At 49.9% G+C, this 27,099-nt stretch overlaps 1 protein-coding gene across 14 annotated transcripts in view; it reads left to right on the top strand.

Annotated features, from left to right (window-relative positions):
* Positions 1–27,099, top strand: part of OTOF (otoferlin) — a 500,418-nt gene that overhangs the window by 47,835 nt on the left and 425,484 nt on the right. For all 14 annotated transcript variants that reach the window (XM_068279952.1, XM_068279942.1, XM_068279943.1 and 11 more), the window contains exon 2: positions 22,930–22,988. In XM_068279952.1, coding sequence (XP_068136053.1) covers positions 22,930–22,988 — 59 coding nt within the window. The remainder of the gene's footprint in view (positions 1–22,929; positions 22,989–27,099) is intronic.

Below are 27,099 nucleotides of genomic sequence, written 5' to 3'. Positions count from 1 at the left end.
GGAGACTGGCAGCCTGGCACAGCCCAGAGACCCCATTACACAGGTGTAACATAATGCCACCCTTATATCTGGAGAACACGGGGAGGGAGACTGTCAGCCTGGCACAGCCCAGAGACCTCATTACACAGGCATAACATAATGCCACCCTTATATCTGGAGAAAACGGGGAGGGAGACTGGCAGCCTGGCACAGCCCAGAGACCCCATTACACAGGTGTAACATAATGCCACCCTTATATCTGGAGAACACGGGGAGGGAGACTGTCAGCCTGGCACAGCCCAGAGACCCCATTACACAGGCATAACATAATGCCACCCTTATATCTGCAGAACAAGGGAGGGAGGGAGACTGGCAGCCTGGCACAGCCCAGAGACCCCATTACACAGGTGTAACATAATGCCACCTGTATATCTGCAGAACACGGGGGAAGGAGGACTGGCAGTCTGGCACAGCCCAGAGACCTCATTACACAGGCATAACATAATGCCACCCTTATATCTGGAGAACACGGGGAGGGAGACTGGCAGCCTGGCACAGCCCAGAGACCCCATTACACAGGTGTAACATAATGCCACCCTTATATCTGGAGAACACGGGGAGGGAGACTGTCAGCCTGGCACAGCCCAGAGACCCCATTACACAGGCATAACATAATGCCACCCTTATATCTGCAGAACAAGGGAGGGAGGGAGACTGGCAGCCTGGCACAGCCCAGAGACCCCATTACACAGGTGTAACATAATGCCACCCTTATATCTGCAGAACACAGGGGGAGGGGGACTGTCAGCCTGGCACAGCCCAGAGACCTCATTACACAGGCATAACATAATGCCACCCTTATATCTGGAGAAAACGGGGAGGGAGACTGGCAGCCTGGCACAGCCCAGAGACCCCATTACACAGGTGTAACATAATGCCACCCTTATATCTGGAGAACACGGGGAGGGAGACTGTCAGCCTGGCACAGCCCAGAGACCCCATTACACAGGCATAACATAATGCCACCCTTATATCTGCAGAACAAGGGAGGGAGGGAGACTGGCAGCCTGGCACAGCCCAGAGACCCCATTACACAGGTGTAACATAATGCCACCTGTATATCTGCAGAACACGGGGGAAGGAGGACTGGCAGTCTGGCACAGCCCAGAGACCTCATTACACAGGCATAACATAATGCCACCCTTATATCTGGAGAACACGGGGAGGGAGACTGGCAGCCTGGCACAGCCCAGAGACCCCATTACACAGGTGTAACATAATGCCACCCTTATATCTGGAGAACACGGGGAGGGAGACTGTCAGCCTGGCACAGCCCAGAGACCCCATTACACAGGCATAACATAATGCCACCCTTATATCTGCAGAACAAGGGAGGGAGGGAGACTGGCAGCCTGGCACAGCCCAGAGACCCCATTACACAGGCATAACATAATGCCACCCTTATATCTGCAGAACAAGGGAGGGAGGGAGACTGGCAGCCTGGCACAGCCCAGAGACCCCATTACACAGGTGTAACATAATGCCACGCTTATATCTGGAGAACACGGGGGGAGGGAGACTGGCAGCCTGGCACAGCCCAGAGACCCCATTACACAGGCATAACATAATGCCACCCTTATATCTGCAGAACAAGGGAGGGAGGGAGACTGGCAGCCTGGCACAGCCCAGAGACCCCATTACACAGGCGTAACATAATGCCACCCTTATATCTGGAGAACACGGAGGGAGGGAGACTGGCAGCCTGGCACAGCCCAGAGACCCCATTACACAGGCGTAACATAATGCCACCCTTATATCTGGAGAACACGGGGAGGGAGACTGGCAGCCTGGCACAGCCCAGAGACCTCATTACACAGACGTAACATAATGCCACCCTTATATCTGCAGAACACAGGGGGAGGGAGACTGGCAGCTTGGCACAGCCCGGAGACCTCATTACACAGGTGTAACATAATGCCACCGCTATATCTGGAGAACACGGGGAGGGAGACTGGCAGCCTGGCACAGCCCAGAGACCCCATTACACGGGCGTAACATAATGCCACCCTTATATCTGCAGAACACAGGGGGAGGGGGACTGTCAGCCTGGCACAGCCCAGAGACCTCATTACACAGGCGTAACATAATGCCACCCTTATATCTGCAGAACACAGGGGGAGGGGGACTGTCAGCCTGGCACAGCCCAGAGACCTCATTACACAGGCGTAACATAATGCCACCCTTATATCTGCAGAACACAGGGGGAGGGGGACTGGCAGCCTGGCACAGCCCAGAGACCCCATTACACGGACATAACATAATGCCACCCTTATATCTGGAGAACACGGGGAGGGAGACTGGCAGCCTGGCACAGCCCAGAGACCCCATTACACAGGCGTAACATAATGCCACCCTTATATCTGGAGAACACGGGGGGAGGGAGACTGGCAGCCTGGCACAGCCCAGAGACCCCATTACACGGGCGTAACATAATGCCACCCTTATATCTGCAGAACACAGGGGGAGGGGGACTGTCAGCCTGGCACAGCCCAGAGACCTCATTACACAGGCGTAACATAATGCCACCCTTATATCTGCAGAACACAGGGGGAGGGGGACTGGCAGCCTGGCACAGCCCAGAGACCCCATTACACAGGCGTAACATAATGCCACCCTTATATCTGCAGAACACAGGGGGAGGGAGACTGGCAGCTTGGCACAGCCCGGAGACCTCATTACACAGGTGTAACATAATGCCACCGCTATATCTGGAGAACACGGGGAGGGAGACTGGCAGCCTGGCACAGCCCAGAGACCCCATTACACGGGCGTAACATAATGCCACCCTTATATCTGCAGAACACAGGGGGAGGGGGACTGTCAGCCTGGCACAGCCCAGAGACCTCATTACACAGGCGTAACATAATGCCACCCTTATATCTGCAGAACACAGGGGGAGGGGGACTGTCAGCCTGGCACAGCCCAGAGACCTCATTACACAGGCGTAACATAATGCCACCCTTATATCTGCAGAACACAGGGGGAGGGGGACTGGCAGCCTGGCACAGCCCAGAGACCCCATTACACGGACATAACATAATGCCACCCTTATATCTGGAGAACACGGGGAGGGAGACTGGCAGCCTGGCACAGCCCAGAGACCCCATTACACAGGCGTAACATAATGCCACCCTTATATCTGGAGAACACGGGGGGAGGGAGACTGGCAGCCTGGCACAGCCCAGAGACCCCATTACACGGGCGTAACATAATGCCACCCTTATATCTGGAGAACACAGGGGGAGGGGGACTGTCAGCCTGGCACAGCCCAGAGACCTCATTACACAGGCGTAACATAATGCCACCCTTATATCTGCAGAACACAGGGGGAGGGGGACTGGCAGCCTGGCACAGCCCAGAGACCCCATTACACGGGCGTAACATAATGCCACCCTTATATCTGCAGAACACAGGGGGAGGGAGACTGGCAGCCTGGCACAGCCCAGAGACCCCATTACACAGGCGTAACATAATGCCACCCTTATATCTGCAGAACACAGGGGGAGGGAGACTGGCAGCTTGGCACAGCCCGGAGACCTCATTACACAGGTGTAACATAATGCCACCGCTATATCTGGAGAACACGGGGAGGGAGACTGGCAGCCTGGCACAGCCCAGAGACCCCATTACACAGGCGTAACATAATGCCACCCTTATATCTGGAGAACACGGGGGGAGGGAGACTGGCAGCCTGGCACAGCCCAGAGACCCCATTACACGGGCGTAACATAATGCCACCCTTATATCTGCAGAACACAGGGGGAGGGGGACTGTCAGCTTGGCACAGCCCAGAGACCTCATTACACAGGCATAACATAATGCCACCCTTATATCTGGAGAACACGGGGGGAGGGAGACTGGCAGCCTGGCACAGCCCAGAGACCCCATTACACGGGCGTAACATAATGCCACCCTTATATCTGCAGAACACAGGGGGAGGGGGACTGTCAGCTTGGCACAGCCCAGAGACCTCATTACACGGGCGTAACATAATGCCACGCTTATATCTGGAGAACATGGGGGAGGGGGACTGGCAGCCTGGCACAGCCTAGAGACTTCATTACACAGGCGTAACATAATGCCACCCTTATATCTGGAGAACACGGGGAGGGAGACTGGCAGCCTGGCACAGCCCAGAGACCTCATTACACGGGCATAACATAATGCCACCCTTATATCTGGAGAACACGGGGAGGGGGACTGGCAGCCTGGCACAGCCCAGAGACCTCATTACACGGGCATAACATAATGCCACCCTTATATCTGGAGAACACGGGGAGGGAGACTGGCAGCCTGGCACAGCCCAGAGACCCCATTACACGGACATAACATAATGCCACCCTTATATCTGGAGAACACGGGGAGGGAGACTGGCAGCCTGGCACAGCCCAGAGACCCCATTACACGGGCGTAACATAATGCCACCCTTATATCTGGAGAACACAGGGGGAGGGAGACTGGCAGCCTGGCACAGCCCAGAGACCCCATTACACAGACGTAACATAATGCCACCCTTATATCTGGAGAACACGGGGGGAGGGAGACTGGCAGCCTGGCACAGCCCAGAGACCTCATTACACGGGCGTAACATAATGCCACCCTTATATCTGGAGAACACGGGGGGAGGGAGACTGGCAGCCTGGCACAGCCCAGAGACCCCATTACACAGACGTAACATAATGCACCCTTATATCTGGAGAACACGGGGGGAGGGAGACTGGCAGCCTGGCACAGCCCAGAGACCCCATTACACGGGCATAACATAATGCCACCCTTATATCTGGAGAACACAGGGGGAGGGAGACTGGCAGCCTGGCACAGCCCAGAGACCTCATTACACAGGCATAACATAATGCCACCCTTATATCTGGAGAACACGGGGAGGGAGACTGGCAGCCTGGCACAGCCCAGAGACCCCATTACACAGACGTAACATAATGCCACCCTTATATCTGCAGAACACAGGGGGAGGGAGACTGGCAGCCTGGCACAGCCCAGAGACCTCATTACACGGGCGTAACATAATGCCACCCTTATATCTGGAGAACACGGGGGGAGGGAGACTGGCAGCCTGGCACAGCCCAGAGACCTCATTACACGGGCGTAACATAATGCCACCCTTATATCTGGAGAGCACGGGGAGGGAGACTGGCAGCCTGGCACAGCCCAGAGACCTCATTACACGGGCGTAACATAATGCCACCCTTATATCTGGAGAACACGGGGAGGGAGACTGGCAGCCTGGCACAGCCCAGAGACCCCATTACACAGACGTAACATAATGCCACCCTTATATCTGGAGAACACGGGGGGAGGGAGACTGGCAGCCTGGCACAGCCCAGAGACCTCATTACACGGGCGTAACATAATGCCACCCTTATATCTGGAGAACACGGGGGGAGGGGGACTGGCAGCCTGGCACAGCCCAGAGACCCCATTACACGGGCATAACATAATGCCACCTTTATATCTGGAGAACACAGGGGGAGGGGGACTGGCAGCCTGGCACAGCCCAGAGACCCCATTACACGGGCGTAACATAATGCCACCCTTATATCTGGAGAACACAGGGGGAGGGGGACTGTCAGCCTGGCACAGCCTAGAGACTTCATTACACGGGCATAACATAATGCCACGCTTATATCTGCAGAACAAGGGAGGGAGGGAGACTGGCAGCTTGGCACAGCCCAGAGACCCCATTACACGGGCATAACATAATGCCACACTTATATCTGCAGAACACAGGGGGAGGGGGACTGGCAGCTTGGCACAGCCCAGAGACCTCATTACACGGGCGTAACATAATGCCACCTTTATATCTGGAGAACACAGGGGGAGGGAGACTGGCAGCCTGGCACAGCCCAGAGACCTCATTACACAGGCATAACATAATGCCACGCTTATATCTGGAGAACATGGGGGAGGGGGACTGGTAGCCTGGCACAGCCCAGAGACCTCATTACACAGGCATAACATAATGCCACGCTTATATCTGGAGAACACAGGGGGAGGGAGACTGGCAGCTTGGCACAGCCCAGAGACCCCATTACACGGGCATAACATAATGCCACCCTTATATCTGCAAAACACAGGGGGAGGGGGACTGGCAGCTTGGCACAGCCCAGAGACCTCATTACACGGGCGTAACATAATGCCACCTTTATATCTGGAAAACACAGGGGGAGGGGGACTGGCAGCCTGGCACAGCCCAGAGACCTCATTACACGGGCGTAACATAATGCCACCCTTATATCTGGAGAACACGGGGAGGGAGACTGGCAGCCTGGCACAGCCCAGAGACCCCATTACACAGACGTAACATAATGCCACCCTTATATCTGGAGAACACGGGGGGAGGGAGACTGGCAGCCTGGCACAGCCCAGAGACCTCATTACACGGGCATAACATAATGCCACCTTTATATCTGGAGAACACAGGGGGAGGGGGACTGTCAGCCTGGCACAGCCTAGAGACTTCATTACACGGGCATAACATAATGCCACGCTTATATCTGCAGAACAAGGGAGGGAGGGAGACTGGCAGCTTGGCACAGCCCAGAGACCCCATTACACGGGCATAACATAATGCCACCCTTATATCTGCAGAACACAGGGGGAGGGGGACTGGCAGCTTGGCACAGCCCAGAGACCTCATTACACGGGCGTAACATAATGCCACCTTTATATCTGGAGAACACAGGGGGAGGGAGACTGGCAGCCTGGCACAGCCCAGAGACCTTATTACACAGGCATAACATAATGCCACGCTTATATCTGGAGAACATGGGGGAGGGGGACTGGTAGCCTGGCACAGCCCAGAGACCTCATTACACAGGCATAACATAATGCCACGCTTATATCTGGAGAACACAGGGGGAGGGAGACTGGCAGCTTGGCACAGCCCAGAGACCCCATTACACGGGCATAACATAATGCCACCCTTATATCTGCAGAACACAGGGGGAGGGGGACTGGCAGCTTGGCACAGCCCAGAGACCTCATTACACGGGCGTAACATAATGCCACCTTTATATCTGGAGAACACAGGGGGAGGGGGACTGGCAGCCTGGCACAGCCCAGAGACCTCATTACACGGGCGTAACATAATGCCACCCTTATATCTGGAGAACACGGGGAGGGAGACTGGCAGCCTGGCACAGCCCAGAGACCCCATTACACAGACGTAACATAATGCCACCCTTATATCTGGAGAACACGGGGGGAGGGAGACTGGCAGCCTGGCACAGCCCAGAGACCTCATTACACGGGCGTAACATAATGCCACCCTTATATCTGGAGAACACGGGGGGAGGGGGACTGGCAGCCTGGCACAGCCCAGAGACCCCATTACACGGGCATAACATAATGCCACCTTTATATCTGGAGAACACAGGGGGAGGGGGACTGTCAGCCTGGCAAAGCCTAGAGACTTCATTACACGGGCATAACATAATGCCACGCTTATATCTGCAGAACAAGGGAGGGAGGGAGACTGGCAGCTTGGCACAGCCCAGAGACCCCATTACACGGGCATAACATAATGCCACCCTTATATCTGCAGAACACAGGGGGAGGGGGACTGGCAGCTTGGCACAGCCCAGAGACCTCATTACACGGGCGTAACATAATGCCACCTTTATATCTGGAGAACACAGGGGGAGGGAGACTGGCAGCCTGGCACAGCCCAGAGACCTCATTACACAGGCATAACATAATGCCACGCTTATATCTGGAGAACATGGGGGAGGGGGACTGGTAGCCTGGCACAGCCCAGAGACCTCATTACACAGGCATAACATAATGCCACGCTTATATCTGGAGAACACAGGGGGAGGGAGACTGGCAGCTTGGCACAGCCCAGAGACCCCATTACACGGGCATAACATAATGCCACCCTTATATCTGCAGAACACAGGGGGAGGGGGACTGGCAGCTTGGCACAGCCCAGAGACCTCATTACACGGGCGTAACATAATGCCACCTTTATATCTGGAGAACACAGGGGGAGGGGGACTGGCAGCCTGGCACAGCCCAGAGACCCCATTACACGGGCGTAACATAATGCCACCTTTATATCTGGAGAACACAGGGGGAGGGAGACTGGCAGCCTGGCACAGCCCAGAGACCTCATTACACAGACGTAACATAATGCCACCCTTATATCTGCAGAACACAGGGGTAGGGGGACTGTCAGCCTGGCACAGCCCAGAGACTTCATTACACGGGCATAACATAATGCCACGCTTATATCTGCAGAACAAGGGAGGGAGGGAGACTGGCAGCTTGGCACAGCCCAGAGACCCCATTACACGGGCATAACATAATGCCACCCTTATATCTGCAGAACACAGGGGGAGGGGGACTGGCAGCTTGGCACAGCCCAGAGACCTCATTATACGGGCGTAACATAAATCCACCTTTATATCTGGAGAACACAGGGGGAGGGAGACTGGCAGCCTGGCACAACCCAGAGACCTCATTACACAGACGTAACATAATGCCACCCTTATATCTGCAGAACACAGGGGTAGGGGGACTGTCAGCCTGGCACAGCCCAGAGACTTCATTACACGGGCATAACATAATGCCACGCTTATATCTGCAGAACAAGGGAGGGAGGGAGACTGGCAGCCTGGCACAGCCCAGAGACCCCATTACACAGGCGTAACATAATGCCACCTGTATATCTGGAGAACACAGGGGGAGGGGGACTGGCAGCCTGGCACAGCCCAGAGACCTCATTACACAGGTGTAACATAATGCCACCCTTATATCTGGAGAACATGGGGGAGGGGGACTGGCAGCCTGGCACAGCCCAGAGACCCCATTACACGGGCGTAACATAATGCCACCCTTATATCTGGAGAACAAAGGGGGAGGGGGACTGGCAGCCTGGCACAGCCCAGAGACCCCATTACACGGTTGTAACATAATGCCACCTTTATATCTGGAGAACACGGGGAGGATGACTGGCAGCCTGGCACAGCCCAGATTCCCCATTAGGTGTAACATAATGCCACCCTTATATCTGCAGAACACAGGGGGAGGGGGACTGGCAGTCTGGCACAGTCCAGAGACCTCATTACACAGGTGTAACATAATGCCACACTTATATCTGGAGAACACGGAGGAGGGGTCTGGCAGCCTGGCACAACCCAGAGACCCCATTACACGGGCGTAACATAATGCCACCCTTATATCTGGAGAACACAGGGGGAGGGGGACTGGCAGCCTGGCACAGCCCAGAGACCCCATTACACGGGTGTAAGATAATGCCACCCCTATATCTGGAGAACATGGGGCAGGGGGACTGGCAGCCTGGCACACCCCAGATTCCCCATTAGACAGGTGTAACATAATGCCCCCCTTATATCTGCAGAACACAGGGGGAGGGGGACTGTCAGCCTGGCACAGCCCGGAGACCTCATTACACAGGCATAACATAATGCCACCCTTATATCTGGAGAACACAGGGGGAGGGGGACTGGCAATCCTGGCACAGCCCAGAGACCCCATTACACATGCGTAACATAATGCCACCCTTATATCTGGAGAAGGCAAAAGAGGGAGACTGGCAGCCTGGCACAGCCCAGAGACCCCATTACACAGGCGTAACATAATGCCACCCTTATATCTGGAGAACACGGGGGGGGGGGGGGGGGACTGGTAGCCTGGCACAGCCCGGAGACCTCATTACACAGGCGTAACATAATGCCACCTTTATATCTGGAGAACACAGGGGGAGGGGGACTGGCAGCCTGGCACAGCCCAGAGACCCCATTACACAGGCGTAACATTGTGCCACTGTTATATCTGGAAAACACAGGGGAAGGGGGACTGGCAGCCTGGCACAGCCCAGAGACCCCATTACACAGGCATAACATAATGCCACCCTTATATCTGGAGAACACAGGGGGAGGGAGACTGGCAGCCTGGCACAGCCCAGAGACCCCATTACACAGGCGTAACATAATGCCACCCTTATATCTGGAGAACGCAAGGGAGGGAGACTGGCAGCCTGGCACAGCCCAGAGACCCCATTACACAGGCGTAACATAATGCCACCCTTATATCTGGAGAACACGGGGGGGAGGGAGACTGGCAGCCTGGCACAGCCCGGAGACCTTATTACACAGGCGTAACATAATGCCACCCTTATATCTGGAGAACATGGGGGAGGGGGACTGGCAGCCTGGCACAGCCCAGAGACCCTATTACACGGGCGTAACATAATGCCACCCTTATATCTGGAGAACACAGGGGGAGGGAGACTGGCAGCCTGGCACAGCCCGGAGACCTCATTACACAGGCGTAACATAATGCCACCCCTTATATCTGCAGAACACGGGGGGGGAGGGGGACTGGCAGCCTGGCACAGCCCAGGGACCTCATTACACAGGCGTAACATAATGCCACCCTTATATCTGGAGAACATGGGGGGGGGGGGACTGGTAGCCTGGCACAGCCCGGAGAGCCCATTACACAGGCGTAACATAATGCCACCCCTTATATCTGCAGAACACGGGGGGGGGGGGGGGGGATTGGTAGCCTGGCACAGCCCAGGGAGCCCATTACACAGGCGTAACATAATGCCACCCCTTATATCTGCAGAACACGGGGGGGGGAGGGGGACTGGCAGCCTGGCACAGCCCAGGGACCTCATTACACAGGTGTAACATAATGCCACCTTTATATGTAGAGAACACGGGGCCGCGCTAGCGTTTTTGTGCGCAATTGCGAATTTCCGTGCGCTATAGCGAATTTTCGCGTGCAATTGCGGGAGAAAATTCGCTATTGCTTGCAAAAACGCTAGCGTGGCCGTGCTATGAGTTAGCATGGTTTAGTGAATTAACCCCATTATGTAAGCAATGTTACAGAGGCGCCAGAAGTATAAAATTAGGTAAAAAGTCTAAAAATCGGGAGGCAGCAGGTGGACTCGCCTCCCCCAAAGCAAACACAAGGAAATGTTGATTTTTTCAACACAAAAAGTTTAATCACACACTGCACTATATCGGGCTCTCGGTGTCTCCCCCCCCCCTTACTAAGCCCATTATGTGACCTTTAGGCTGCATACAGTGAAGCATACAGTCAACGAATAATATGCTTCCCTGCCTCTGCTAACGCACACGGTATGCGGTGATGCTTTCCATGCAGTGTGTTGGGATACTGTAGTCCGTTGGAGCCCAATGCACCGCATTCACTATGAACGTCGTGTAGACTTACTATTGCAGTGTGACTTTCAACGTTAACCAATTACCTACCAGAAGTCTTTGGCCCTGTAAAGTGGACCTAAACTCTTGCACAGGACAGAAGGGAAACAGAGAGAAATGCACCCTGTATGTATTTACAGAGTTCAGCCTGTCTAATTCCCCCCCTCATCTGTGACTAATCACAACCGTACGTTAATATCTCAGCTGTGTCAGCTGGCTGCCTCAGCAGATCAGCTAATTTGTAAACACAGGATTTTAACCCTATGTTTGCTTCCATGAAAGCAGGAAGTAGACACACTGCAGATTTATTGCATTATTTGTATCAACTGTAACAAAGAAATGTTTTTTCTTTAAAAGTTATTATGCTTTTGCTTATCTTTTAGAGCAGAGAGGAAGTTCTGAGTTCAGGTCCGCTTTAAGGACCAGAAACTTTTTGGTAAATAAAAATAAATAATGGGGCTCACGACAAACTGCCACACAGACCCATCTCTCTCCCCATTGGTGCCACTCTCCCTGCTGTCGCTATGACAGCAGAGTCGGTCAGGAGCCGATTTCATTGGTTCTTGACTCTGATCATGGTGAGCCAATCACACCCAATCACAGTGATCACAGGGTCAGGAGCCAATGAAATCGGCACCTGACCGGCTCTGCTGTCATAGTGACAGCAGGGTGAGTGGGCTGCAGTAACAGGAGAGAGACATGAACAGCAGTAGCTTGCGGTATGGCAATCAATATCTATATCCTGGCAGGAATAACAGGTCCCAAACATGGCGGAGATTTCCAGTGCTGGATTTAGTGGGCTATAATTTCAGGCAGCTGTTTCAGGTTGTTTTGAGCTTCATCAGTGCAAGCTGTCGCATTTGATGATGCGCTGTTGGGGATCAGTGAATAATGGCGCACAGCGCCTATGCATAAAAATGGCGCTGCATTAAAAAGATACGCTTATCGCTATTTATCGTTAGTACTGCATAATAATGGCGCACAGGGAAAAAAGAAGAAAAACGGCACACACTAACGTTATTTATCAGTAGTGGCACACACTAACGTTATTTATCAATAGTGGCACACACTAACGTTATTTATCAATAGTGGCACACACTAACGTTATTTATCAATAGCGCCCTACATAAGCCAAACTGCAGACGTTATTTAACTGCAAAATGGGGAATGGATTTAATGTAGCACTGTCAAGGTTAGGGTTAGGCACTGGGGGGGTCTTAGGGTTAGGCACCACCAGGGAGGGTCTTAGGGTTAGGCACCACCAGGGGGATCTTAGGGTTAGGCACCACCAGGGGTGGTTAGGGTTAGGCACCACCAGGGGGGTAGTTAGGGTTAGGCACCACCAGGGGGGTGGTTAGGGTTAGGCACCACCAGGGGTGGTTAGGGTTAGGCACCACCAGGGGGGTAGTTAGGGTTAGGCACCACCAGGGGGGTGGTTAGGGTTAGGCACCACCAGGGGGGGTTTATGGGTTAGGGATAGGTACAGAGAGGGTTCTGTGTGTTAACGCTAAATAACGATAAGGCTTTAACGCTAAATAATAATAAGGCTTTAACGTTAAATAGCGATAAGTGGCAAACGGATTAGCGGCAACAGTGTGCATCATTATTCTCAGGTGCCATTTTCAGATGGAAGCCTCTGTTGAGTTGTATTAACTATCCCTATCCCACCCCAGCTCCATGTCCCCAGTTCCTCTTGCTTTGGCGATGTCTGTATGAAGCTTGGTCATGCTGATAAAGCTGTGTTTGATTTGATTTGAGCTGCCTCTTTGTTGGGCAAAGAGCATTGAGTTATGAGGTCTCCTCAGATAGGACCTTGGCCTGGCTTTTCCTGCCTCTCAGCACAGCCTGCAGCATTGGGAAGCGGCTGATTGCTGAGGGCCAGACAATGGCTCATAACAAAGGATTCTGGGGAATGTGAGGGAAGGGGGGGTCTCTTATCAGTCTCCTTCACTGCTTCCTCCCTTCCTGCAATAAACTCACACAGAGGTCAGCAGAACTTGTTAATCCATTACTGCTATCCCATCTCATTCCACGTCCGGCAGAGCTGAAAACCCATGCATGTCACTTGCAGAATGATAAAGAGAACGTGTTTATGCATTTTATACAGATGCTGGATTGCTGTTGTCCAAATTGATTGTTCCTGATCAGTTCAGGTGACCATTTGGGAGCAATCACTGTGCAGACATCATGCTTATCTGTACACTGAGCACTAGTATATACAGTGGTGTGAAAAACTATTTGCCCCCTTCCTGATTTCTTATTCTTTTGCATGTTTGTCAGACTTAAATGTTTCTGCTCATCAAAAACCGTTAACTATTAGTCAAAGATAACATAATTGAACACAAAATGCAGTTTTAAATGATGGTTTTTATTATTTAGTGAGAAAAAAACTCAAAACCTACATGGCCCTGTGTGAAAAAGAAATTGCCCCCTGAACCTAATAACTGGTTGGGCCACCCTTAGCAGCAATAACTGCAATCAAGCATTTGTGATAACTTGCAACGAGTCTTTTACAGCGCTCTGGAGGAATTTAGTCACACTCATCTTTGCAGAATTGTTGTAATTCAGCTTTATTTGAGGGTTTTCTAGCATGTACCACCTTTTTAAGGTCATGCCACAACATCTCAATAGGATTCAGGTCAGGACTTTGACTAGGCCACTCCAAAGTCTTCATTTTGTTTTTCTTCAGCCATTCAGAGGTGGATTTGCTGGTGTGTTTTGGGTCATTGTCCTGCTGCAGCACCCAAGATCGCTTCAGCTTGAGTTGACGAACAGATGGCCGGACATTCTCCTTCAGGATTTTTTGGTAGACAGTAGAATTCATGGTTCCATCTATCACAGCAAGCCTTCCAGGTCCTGAAGCAGCAAAACATCCCCAGACCATCACACTACCACCACCATATTTTACTGTTGGTATGATGTTCTTTTGCTGAAATGATGTGTGACTTCTACGCCAGATGTAACAGGACACGCACCTTCCAAAAAGTTCAACTTTTGTCTCGTCGGTCCACAAGGTATTTTCCCAAAAGTCTTGGCAATCATTGAGATGTTTTTTAGCAAAATTGAGACAAGCCTTAATGTTCTTTTTGCTTAAAAGTGGTTTGCGCCTTGGATATCTGCCATGCAGGCCGTTTTTGCGGCAAGTGAGGCCTGCAGTTCTTTAGATGTTGTCCTGGGGTCTTTTGTGGCCTCTCGGATGAGTTTTCTCTGCGCTCTTGGGGTAATTTTGGTCGGCCGGCCACTCCTGGGAAGGTTCATCACTGTTCTATGTTTTTGCCATTTGTGGATAATGACTCTCACTGTGGTTCGCTGGAGTCCCAAAGCTTTAGAAATGGCTTTATAACATTTACCAGACTGATAGATCTCAATTACAGTACTTTTGTTCTCATTTGTTCCTGAATTTCTTTGGATCTTGGCATGATGTTTAGCTTTTGAGGTGCTTTTGGTCTACTTCTCTGTGTCAGATAGCTCCTATTTAAGTGATTTCTTGATTGAAACAGGTGTGGCAGTAATCAGGCCTGGGGGTGACTACAGAAATTGAACTCAGGTGTGATAAACCACAGTTAAGTTATTTTTTTCAGTGCTGGTCGTAATGGAGAAAGCTACGCTTACGGATCATTACGCGTAATTTTACGCTATTACGCATTACGAAATTACGCTTACGGCATAGACATTCAATTTCGGTACATGTCTATAATTACGCATAGCACTTACGCAATTACGCGTAAGTATACCGTAATTCAGGTTATTACGTTATAGGCTTACGCGTAAAATCCTACTAGTAATTAATGCGTAAGGTCATGCTGCCAAGCGGAAAAGTTGACGCATGGATCAATGTTAGGTAGCCGCCGACTTTAAGGGTTAATAGCAAAGCCCCCTTAAGTGCTAAGAGCCTCAAATTTGGAGAATATATTAAGGAGATCAGAAGGAATAAGAGGAAAAAAATTTTTTTCAAAAAGACCTTATAGTTTTTGAGAAAATCGATGTTAAAGTTTCAAAGGAAAAATATATACATTTAAAAACCCACCGACTTTAACGGTTAATAGCAAAGCCTGCTTAAAAATCGAGAAAATCGATTTTTAAGTTTCAAGGGCGAAAATGTCTTTTAAATGCGGAAAATGTCAGTTTTTTTTTGCACAGGTAACAATAGTGTTTTATTTTCATAGATTCCCCCAAGTGGGAAGAGTTTTACTTACTTCGTTCTGAGTGTGGGAAATATAAAAAAAAACGACGTGGGGTCCCCCCTCCCAGACCTCTTTAACCCCTTGTCCCCCATGCAGACTGGGATAGCCAGAATGCGGAGCACCGGCCGCGTGGGGCTCCGCACCCTGACTATACCAGCCCGCATGGTCCATGGATTGGGGGGTCTCGGAAGGGGAGGGGCAGCCAAGCTTTCCCCTCCCCCTCCGAGCCCTTGTCCAATCCAAGGACAAGGGGCTCTTCTCCACCTCCGATGGGCGGTGGAGGTGGAGGCCGCGATTTCCTGGGGAGGGGTTCATGGTGGCATCTGGGAGTCCCCTTTAAAAAGGGGTCCCCCAGATGCCCACCCCCCTCCCAGGAGAAATGAATATAGAGGTACTTGTAGTACCCCTTACCCATTTCCTTTAAGAGTTAAAAGTAAATAAACACACAAACACATAGAAAAAGTATTTTAATTGAACAAAAAACATAACCACGAAAAAAGTCCTTTAATATTCTTAATTAACCATTAATACTTACCTGTCCCTTTAAAAGCCAGTTCCCACGCAATATCCTCGGAAATATACTAATCAGTTACAATGTAACAAAGTTATTACAATGTAACAACTTTGTTACTTTGTAACACCACCGCACCCGACGTCACTCGCCGCTCACCCGCCGGCCGCCGCATACACGCTAGTCCCCGCTGGCTCCCGCCGTCCACTCCGCCCACACCTGTCACTCATATACATGCTGGCACCCATGGGTGCCAGCATGTATATAGGTGACATGTGGGAGAGGCAAGGAGGGCAGCGGAGCCGGCGGGGACTTAGCGTCCCTTCACCCGACAGAGCTCTGAGCTATATTAGCTCAGAGCTCTCGAAAGCATCTTTGTATTTGGGCTCCAAGGAGCCCCATTGGTCCTTAGCAGACCAATGGGGTTCCTTCAAATCAGAAGGAACCCCATTGGTCTGCTAAGGACCAATGGGGCTCCTTGGAGCCCAAATACAAAGATGCTTAGAGAGCTCTGAGCTATAGCTCAGAGCTCTGTCGGGTCCTGCAGCACAGACGCGGCGGCGGCGGTGAGTGACGTCGGGTGCGGCGTAGTTACAATGTAACAAAGTTGTTACATTGTAATAACTTTGTTACATTGTAACTGATTAGTATATTTCCGAGGATATTGCGTGGGAACTGGCTTTTAACCTCCTTGGCGGTAATCCCGAGCTGAGCTCGGGGTATGCCGCCGGAGGTCGCCGCTCAGGCCCTGCTGGGCCGATTTGCTTTCTGAAAAAAGCAGCACACGCAGCCGGCACTTTGCCAGCCGCGTGTGCTGCCCGATCGCCGCCGCGCCGCGGCGATCCGCCGCGTGCAGCGGCGAAAGAGGGTCCCCCCAGCCGCCCGAGCCCAGCGCAGCCGGAACAAACAGTTCCGGCCGGCGCTAGGGGCTGGATCGGGCGGCTCTGACGTCAGGACGTCGACTGACGTCCATGACGTCACTCCGCTCGTCGCCATGGCGACGAGGAAAGCGAAACAAGATAGGCCGCTCATTGCGGCCTATCTTGTTACTTTCGATTGCCGGAGGCGATCGAAAGTACGCTTCCGGAGCGCCCTCTAGTGGGCTTTCATGCAGCCAACTTTCAGTTGGCTGCATGAAATACTTTTTTTTTAATTTAAAAAAAACCCTCCCGCAGCCTCCCTGGCGATTTTAATAGAACGTCAGGGAGGTTAAAGGGACAGGTAAGTATTAATGGTTAATTAAGAATATTAAAGGACTTTTTTCTTGGTTATGTTTTTTGTTCAATTAAAATACTTTTTCTATGTGTTTGTGTGTTTATTTACTTTTAACTCTTAAAGGAAATGGGTAAGGGGTACTACAAGTACCTCTATACTCATTTCTCCTGGGAGGGGGGTGGGCATCTGGGGGACCCCTTTTTAAAGGGGACTCCCAGATGCCACCATGAACCCCTCCCCAGGAAATCGCGGCCTCCACCTCCACCGCCCATCGGAGGTGGAGAAGAGCCCCTTGTCCTTGGATTGGACAAGGGCTCGGAGGGGGAGGGGAAAGCTTGGCTGCCCCTCCCCTTCCGAGACCCCCCAATCCATGGACCATGCGGGCTGGTATAGTCAGGGTGCGGAGCCCCACGCGGCCGGTGCTCCGCATTCTGGCTATCCCAGTCTGCATGGGGGACAAGGGGTTAAAGAGGTCTGGGAGGGGGGACCCCACGTCGTTTTTTTTTTTATATTTCCCACACTCAGAACGAAGTAAGTAAAACTCTTCCCACTTGGGGGAATCTATGAAAATAAAACACTATTGTTACCTGTGCAAAAAAAACTGACATTTTCCGCATTTAAAAGACATTTTCGCCCTTGAAACTTAAAAATCGATTTTCTCAAAAACTATAAGGTCTTTTTGAAAAAAAAATTTTCCTCTTATTCCCACTGATCCCCTTAATATACCCTGTGAATTTGGTGTTCCTAAATTTTAAGCAGGCTTTGCTATTAACCGTTAAAGTCGGCGGGTTTTTAAATGTATATATTTTTCCTTTGAAACTTTAACATCGATTTTCTCAAAAACTATAAGGTCTTTTTGAAAAAAATTTTTTTCCTCTTATTCCTTCTGATCTTCTTAATATATTCTCCAAATTTGAGGCTCTTAGCACTTAAGGGGGCTTTGCTATTAACCCTTAAAGTCGGTGGCTTTTTTATATTATACGGGAGCGTAATATTACGCGATTACGGCAGACTGTAATTTCAATGGGAGTTTACTGTCTTACGCGTAATTTGTTACGCGTAAAACGTAACCCTACGGTCTACGCGTAATACCGTAACCTTACACGTAACGCTTACGGTGCATTTGTAGTGAATTACGATGCGTAATTACGCTAATGCGTAATTTCGGCCCAGCACTGATTTTTTTAACAAGGGGGGCAATCACTTTTTCACACAGGGCCATGTAGATTTGGAGTTTTTTTTTCTCACTAAATAATAAAAACCATCATTTAAAACTGCATTTTGTGTTCAATTATGTTATCTTTGACTAATAGTTAACGGTTTTTGATGAGCCGAAACATTTAAGTGTGACAAACATGCAAAAGAATAAGAAATCAGGAAGGGGGCAAATCGTTTTTCACACCACTGTATGTATTTTGTACGTGTGTTGCCGGATGTTCTGATTGTACTGTGTGTTGAGCTACTCTCTTATCTACACTCTCTCTATACGTGGGGGCCTTGGACGGCTGCAGCCCAGGGGGGCACCTGGATGTGAAAGAGGGGTTGCTACATATGAAAGAGGGGGGCTGAAAATGTGAAGCAACACATGAAAAAGGGAAGTTGATGCCCAAGGGAGCTGTACATGAAAGTGAGGGGCTGTTGTACATGGGTGATACACGTGGAATGGGAGGGGCTGCTGTATATGGATGATACACATGGAAGAGGGGGCTGCACATGGAATGGGAGGGGCACCTCTGCACCGAAGCCAGGCCCGGATTTACACCAAAAGAGCTTATAGACACGGATGTCCTGGCACCCTAGATTTCACCCTCCATGAACCTACAAACCGCACCAAACTGCACCACAAGTGTGGTGGCTGGCCCAGTGGTCCCTTCTCCCTTAGTTTCCTTGCCCATCATAGATAGCTACAGGTGCCCCTTAGTATTAGGTAGCCAGAGCTATCCTTGGTATTAGGTAGCTAGAGATGCCCTCGACTGAAGGGAAATCTGTCAGTAGAATGCAAAAAGCCGGTGAGTAACCTCTCATTTACATTTTACTTGGGACTCTGCATAAGGAAGAAGGAAGGGAGGGGCTCGGTGAGCTGCCTTTCCATCATCAGGCGCCTGTAAGCTCCAGCCTACAGTGACTTATGGTAAATCCGGCCCTGACCGAAGCAGTAAAAAAGGGCGCATGCGGCAAATAGACCATTTGGGCGCAGTCATAGGTGCAAATAGAAAATAGCGGTATTAGTGCCCAGGTGCTGAAATTTGCTAAATAGCAGGCACCCCTACCTGCTCACAATCATGTCATAATGCTTAAACTGAATTCAAAATAAATGTTCACTTACAAAAAAATACTAAAACAAATAAGACTTTATTTCATCTGTACTCTTCTGTTATACGTCTGTCTTCTTCTGTGGACGCGTCTTCTTGATTGTTCTCCTATTCTTGGTGTTCTTCTCTTCTTCTTCTACACTTCTGTACTTATCTTGATGTCAGACCTGCTGCCTCTGGCTGTTAGTTCCAATGTAATCATCTTTTTTCTGCCTTGTATACGGATGTGAAAAGAAGTGCTGACAGGAGTGAAGTGCTATATAAGCCGTCTCCATTGTATTCCCGCTGTGTCCCGGGCAGCAGCCGCCAGTACTGAGGAGGAGTACAGGAGGAGGTGCAGCACTGTCCTACCTCAGGCTGTGCACACACCTAGGGGACCTTTAACCACTTCAGTGCCATTATCCGATCCACTGAAGTGATTAATGAAGTGGGCTATCATTTCTCTGATCTGAAAGAGTTAACTGTCAGACAGAGGTGATTTCTTCTCACCTCTTTGTATAAAGGAGGCAAGATGCTCCTGGCAAAGTCCAATCCATAAAAGGGGGGTACATTTTTCAGACTTCAAGAGTGAGGGAACGCATGTAGTGGACTACTGCAAATTCAATTGGGGGGGATGGGGAGCGACACATAGTTGCCACTTGTGCATGGGCAACAAACACCTACAATTAATTCCGCTCACCCCACCCCCACAATCTCGGTCTCAGCAAGCAGATTACCCGCTGGGGACGTATGGCTGGACAGATCGGAGTTCAGGCGGTAATAGGAGGAATAATTGGCCATGTGTCATCATCATTAGCTCTTGCTTGTCAGGACTGGTGACAGTGAGTGGCAGGTTCTCTCAACAAGGCTGTCCAATCATCTTACACTGGAACATCCTCATTCTACCCGTCTGCTGCTGGACTGAACATATCGAGGAGCCCTGCTCAGCTCAGTTTGACGTCCTGTGAGCTCTTCAAGGAACAAAGAGATGTATAATTAAAGGTGGAATCTAACATTGGATTTAAACATATTAGTTACTTATGCAGTGTTAGGGATGTGCTCACAAATTCGGAACGCTGTTATGAACCAGAACCTTTACTGGGTGGCAGGAGGTGTTTAATAACGTATCGTGTAACTCACCCTTTTCTCCGTCTCTACCACTGCACTCCACATCGCATTGCATCTCTCTGACACTTCCTCCTTTACAGCCAGACAAAGTATCATAGAGATGGAATGCAGTAAGGAGCACTGCAGCCAGAGGCGGCAACAAGAACGAAGTAAACACCCCCCACCCCAGCCGGGGCCTGCATAGGTAAATGTTCTGGTTCTGTTCCCGAAGCCGAGTTCCAAATTCATAATGGCTCATCCCTTAGACTCCAAAGGTTATCAGTAGCAAAGGTTTTATACTCTCTGTTAGCCCATCTGCTAGTGGTTGTTGTCGCTTAATTCAACTGCGCAAACTGTCGGGATCGCATATTTTTACAACAATGGTGATCAAGCATGTGCACGGAGCTAAAGGTGACCATACACTAATAGATACCCTTCAGATTGAACCTTCCCTCTCAGATCAAATCTGATATGAATGGTATCTAATCCTTCCACTCACTTTACACAGATTTTCAAGAGATTTCAGCATGAAATCTATTTGAAGTCTTTGAAGGTGCCTCCACCTGCCAGTACCCACAGTTCTCCCCTATGTAATGCGTACCTCCCGGGCTGGGACAAAAAGGCTAGAGGCCAAACACTAGAGCTCCGGCCTTTATACTTCCAGGCCTTTAGTATTTAGCATCTAGCATTTGTCACGTGACACAGGGACCCCAGGATAGAAGACACAGGAGGAGGAGCATCGCAGAATGGAGAGAAGACACCGGACTTGGGAAGAGGCGCTCTGGTGGACAGGTAAGAGTTAGCTCAGTTGCCAACACTCTGCTCATTGGTCTTCCCCAAATTCGACCACCACTACCACCATGCTCCCAACCGGTCACCAATAGACCAATCCGATTATCTGTGGCATTCATTTCTAGCAGATGATCACAGAGTGATCAAATTTGAAGGATATCAAGAGGAAAAAAAATCAATAAATGTATGACCACCTTTCAAAACAAAACTTTTGTTTATTAAAAGAAAATTGCCTGAAAGGGTTAATTAGTATTTAATTTTCTCCTGGGAATCTTATCAGTCATTCAGTTATGACAATTTGTTCTTTAATCTCGGTATGAGAAGGATTAACCTTCGGAGAAAATATCAGAGATTTCATTTGTACACGAGTAGTGTGACTGTCGCATCATTCTGGAAACAGCTAACTAATCAGTTTCTGCTTCCTGTGGTGAAGGTTTCACCTCTTCCCCCCTCGGGGGTTTCCATTGGCTGCACAGTTGATCATTTGACTCCATTCAATGCTCCAGTGATCAGTTGTTTCAAAGCTATCTCTGTTGTGGAGCTATTCTAGTTGAGGTGGCCCAGCGGGGAAACCTTATAGACCAACAGACGATCCCTGCTCGTTGCAGTTTGGTCGCGATCAGCCTACCACTAATTTGTAAGAAAAAGGAATCTCAGATCCTCCACTCAAGGCATTTGGCCTCTGGGCTTTTGACAACTTTACTAAACCTATTTGGTTGGTGGCATGAATAGTGTTTGCCACTGGGCCCCCTATTTCTTACAAATTAGTGGTTGGAATAAATTGCAGCGAGCTGGGAGTGGACATTTGTCTATGAGGTTTCCCACTGGGCCGGGGCCACCTCAACTAGACTAGTTCTTCTAATAGTTCAGGAAAGAACTGCTCTACCACACCCTATATGTATGTGCTACAGGGATGCAACTACAAATCATGGGGCCAGCAAAACTTTGAAGGCTCCTACCCCCCCCCCCCATTGTTCACACCCTCTCCCTTGCTTACTGCTAGTGACCCTCATAGCCTGGGGTCCCATATGTCAAGGGTCATAAAACAAGTGTGGACATCATAATCTTCACACCCATAACATTTGTAGCATTAAAAATACCTGATCTGAAGGATGGATCCCTCTATCGGAGGGAGATAAGTAATAATTGGGGCCCCCTTACAGCTCTGGGCCCCCATGCGGTTGCAGGGGCTGTTCCCTATAGAGACGCCCCTGATGTGCTATGTAAAAGCGGAAGGGTGCCATTCCATAAAGCAAGTTTCTGTTGCTGCCATTTACCATTGCTGTACTTTTACTGGATAACCAATAAATGATTGGATGTTTTATCCACATTGAAGGAGTGTGGAAACTTGCTTTATGATCGATTAGCTCCTCTGTTGTCACGGTTACCTGGAAGAAGATGAGGGAGGGAGTGATGTAAAATGGCGGCCATTTTGTGAGGTGACGGCTGTATCTCTGTGGGCACCTGGGCGATAGATCAGAGGCCGCTCCATCGCTGAGGTGTAGGCCGTGTGTAATTACCGTTATCTCCTCCATCTTGTCACCGAGCGTTCTGATAACGCGTCTCCTCTTGTGTTTCAGGCCTCTCGTTTTACACCCGTGTGCTGGAGAACTGCGAGGATGAGGCCAAGTTCGACGAGGTAAGAGATTATATTCATCAATGATAAGTGCTGTTCCCAGTATCTCCAGATTACATTCCAGCCAATCAATAGACTCAATTACTGCACTCATGTCTTGTGCTAGACGGCTTACCGGACTCTCGCTTAAAGTGGATTGGCGAGGGCTGAAGTGAGCCGCCATAGCGGACTTGCTGTTAAATTGGCCCTGTGTTGCGCTTGGCTACCTGGCAACCACATCCAGCCGTAGCCTGCGAAATGATGAGGAGTTCCATATTTCTGTCTTAGTAGTAGCAGTAGGGTATTGTACCATGTTAGCCATCAGTAAAAGCAAGAAGTTTTAAATCAGGATGATACAATTTATTGGCTAACTAAAAATGAATAAAAATAAGCAAGCTTTCGGCCTTGTGTCGGGCTTATATCCTGTTAGTTTGCAGGCTGGTGGTACAGACAGCTATATACATGCAACCTCTGGGTCAATCCTAATCCCAGGTCCGTGAGCATGGAGTAAACAAGGATCCTTATCTCATCTAACAACCTCTAACCCCATTTAGATATTCTATTTGAATTAAGGCATCTTAATGACATGTATTTATGCTTGAAAAAAATATCTGTTTTCCCTTTTGATGTTGCAAATATAAGCTGTCTGTACCACCGGCCTGCAAACTAACAGGATATAAGCCCGACGCATTTATTCATTTTTAGTTAGCCAATAAATGGTATCATCCTGATTTAAAACTTCTTGATATGTCTGTTTTATGATGATATTTGCTGCTTGGATTTTTATTCCAGATTGCTGTGTATGGACAACAAAGTCTGGGACCCACTAGGGCAATTTTGACAGCATTTTTGGATCGCAGACAATCTCCGGTGTTTCCCAAAAAAATTGCATTGCCAATGTATTTAAATGTTGTGCAATTGTGATTAGGGTTAATCACAATCGCAGGGCATGCAGTATTTTGAGCGCTGTTCATAGAAGCGCTGCAAAATCATTTTGAAAAAAGATTTTGCTGCGATTTGGGGGCCGAACATTTCGAATTTTAAATAAAGTTTATTATACTTACCGGGTGTCCCGATGTCTGGCCTCCGCCCATAGCCCCGCCCCCTAGCAGAAGAGGTCACAGGCACTTTTCTGATTGGTCCAAGAGAAGCATCTAGGACCTTTTCCATTAGTTGGTGGGGCTACGGATAGAAGCCAAACATAGGGACACCTGGTAAGTATAATAAAGTTTATTGAAAAATAAATAAACGCTTATCGTAAGCGCTGTACAGTTTACTGTACAGTGCTTCCAAATGGGAGCCAAACGCTATGGCAATCAGCTTAGGAATTGCTGCACACAGCGCTTGTGCGATTCAAAAACGTTGCAGCGATTCCTGGTGGGTTCCAGCCCTTAAAGGCAGTTAGGTTTAGATGCCTATTATTCAGGCTTCATGATAATTTCATTCCAATTTGTATGCAAAGTGGAGCTTGATCAATCGAGCGCACTTCCTGACAATTTTAATTGGTCCAATTCTGAGTTGTGTACATTTGCAGTCAAGTCTGAAATTAGCCTTCATGTTATGCTATGATCAGGCAGCTTCTTGAAGTATCCCTTTTGCCAATAGGAAATAGTCAAATTCTGCTGTTTATTATAGTTCCCAAGTCTCCCTTTTTCGGAGGGACAGTCCCTCTTTGGGAACTCAGTCCCTCTGTCCCTCTTTCTTTCTAATTTGTCCCTCTTTCAGAACTGATGTACAGATCAGTGTGAAAATATGTATTTTTCTATTGAAAAATGTATTAATTGTACTCTTAGACCCTTTTTACACTTAATCAGTTGGTGTGCGTTAGTGTGCGTTGGTATGCGTTGGTACGAGTTTTTCCATAGCAGTGCATTGGGAAGAAGATTTCCATTAAAACGCGTTAAAGAGACTCTGAAGCGAGAATAAATCTCGCTTCAGAGCTCATAGTTAGCAGGGGCATGTGTGCCCCTGCTAAACCGCCGCTATCGCGCCGCTAAACGGGGGTCCCTTCACCCCCAAACCCCCCACTGCAAGACTTGGTCGCAGACTTGGTCGCTCCTGGAGGTAGGGCTAACGGCTGCAGCCCTGCCTCCAGTCGCGTCTATCAGCGGCGCATCGCCGCCGCTCCCCTGCCCCTCTCAGTGAAGGAAGACTGAGAGGGGCGGGGGAGAGGTGGAGATACGCGCTGACAGACGCGCGTGGGGCAGGGCTGCGGCGGTTAGCCCTGCCCCAACCAGGAAGCGCTCCCCCGCTGCACGGAGGGGGATTTGGAGGTGAAGGGACCCTCGTTAAGCCGCGGGATAGCGGCGTTTTAGCAGGGGCACACATGCCCCTGCTAACTATGAGGTCTGAAGCGAGATTTATTCTCGCTTCAGACTCTCTTTAAGTGTGACCTGTGCCATAGGAAAACATGGGACTTGCTTTGAAAATCAGTTTTCTTTCCGTTTTAACTGAGAGCAACTGATTAAGTGTAAAAGGGCCCTAATGATGATAGAGAGGACCAGTTTGGCCTGAATTATAAAACTGCGTCTTCTGCTTGTGAATTCTTTCTGGTATTAGTGACTAGGGGTGTGGCAGGGGCATGATTAGGGGTGTGGCAGGGGCGTGATTAGGGGCTTGATTCACAAAGCGGTGCTAACTGTTAGGACGCTTGTGAAAAGCCCCTCTTCACGCCTAAACTTAGTTTAGGCGTGCTAAAAAGTGCTCACGCTCAAATTTTGCAGTGTGCGCGAGACGTCGTATCGTGGTGCGATGAAAACGGCGCACCCGATGCGCCTATAAGGTCGCATGGGGTGCGACCTTAACATTGCACGATGCGACGCTAAGTTCGCACCCCATAGGGACTTTGCGCGCAATCTGATTTTAAAAAACGGTGCTAACCTACTTAGCACCCTGGTTAGCTCGCCCAAAGTCTTTAGGCGTGCTAAGTAGGTTAGCACCGCTTTGTGAATCAAGCCCCAGGGGTGTGACAGGGTGTGATTAGGGGTGTGACAGGGTGTGATTAGGGGCGTGACAGGGATGTTATTAGGGGTGTGGCAGGGTGTGACTAAGGGTGTGGCAGGGGCGTGATTAGGGGTGTGGCAGGGGTGTGATTAGGAGTGTGACACGGTGTGATTAGGGGTGTGGTAGGGTGTGACTAAGGGTGTGGCAGGGGTGTGATTATGGGTGTGGCAGGGGTGTGATTATGGGTGTGGCAGGGGTGTGATTAGGAGTGTGACAGGGTGTGATTAGGGGTGTGGCAGGGGCTTGATTAGGGGTGTGGCAGGGGTGTGATTAGGGGTGTGGCAGGGTGTGACTAAGGTTGTGGCAAGGGCGTGATTAGGGGTGTGGCAGGGTGTGACTAAGGTTGTGGCAAGGGCGTGATTAGGGGTGTGGCAGGGGTGTGATTAGGAGTGTGAAAGGGTGTGATTAGGGTTGTGACAGGGTGTGACTAGGGGTGTGGCAGGGGCGTAATTAGGGGTGTGGCAGGGTGTGATTAGGGTTGTGGCAGGGGCGTGACTATGTGTGTGGCATGGCGTGATTAGGGGTGCGGCAGGGGAGTGTTTTAAAGTGTCCCTCTTTCATAAGTCAAAAAGTTGGGAAGAACGTGTATTTTTTTCCTGCAAAAATGTGTTTAATTGACTCCAAATTTGATTTCTATCATTTTGAAATGTTAAAATGAAGGAGAACTAATGATGGTAACTCAAATACAAAGGGGGCTGAAATTGTACACTGAGACCTAGTCGCGGGCCAACTTCCATGTCTACTTGCCACCTTCCTCCCTCATAAAGTTCCTAGGTGTCTAATGGCTTCTCTCCAACCCCTGTACAGTTCCCTGGTGTCTACTGGTCCTCCCTCCCCTATACAATTCTCTGGTGTCTAGAGGCCCTTCCCTTCCCCTATACAGCTCCATAGTGTTTAGTGCTTTTCCCTCCCTCCCCAGTATGGCTTCCCTGGTGTTCTATGGCTTCAACTCCAGTATAGCTTCCCTGGTGGTCTAGAGTGGGCCAAACATAATGCAAAGTGGAGAAACCACTTGAGGGCCAGATTTGACATGTATGATCTAGGTGTTTTCCAGAGGGTGAAGAAGGTACTGCAAGAGCCTGTTGAGATATAATGTAAATAGCCAGAACTATAAATGGTCAATAAGATGCTA

Source organism: Hyperolius riggenbachi, chromosome 4 (genome assembly GCF_040937935.1).
Source record: "Hyperolius riggenbachi isolate aHypRig1 chromosome 4, aHypRig1.pri, whole genome shotgun sequence".
Classification (NCBI taxonomy): domain Eukaryota; kingdom Metazoa; phylum Chordata; class Amphibia; order Anura; family Hyperoliidae; genus Hyperolius; species Hyperolius riggenbachi.
The sequence above is the reverse complement of the archived record's forward strand: the minus strand, read 5'-3'. Positions and strand labels throughout refer to the sequence as shown.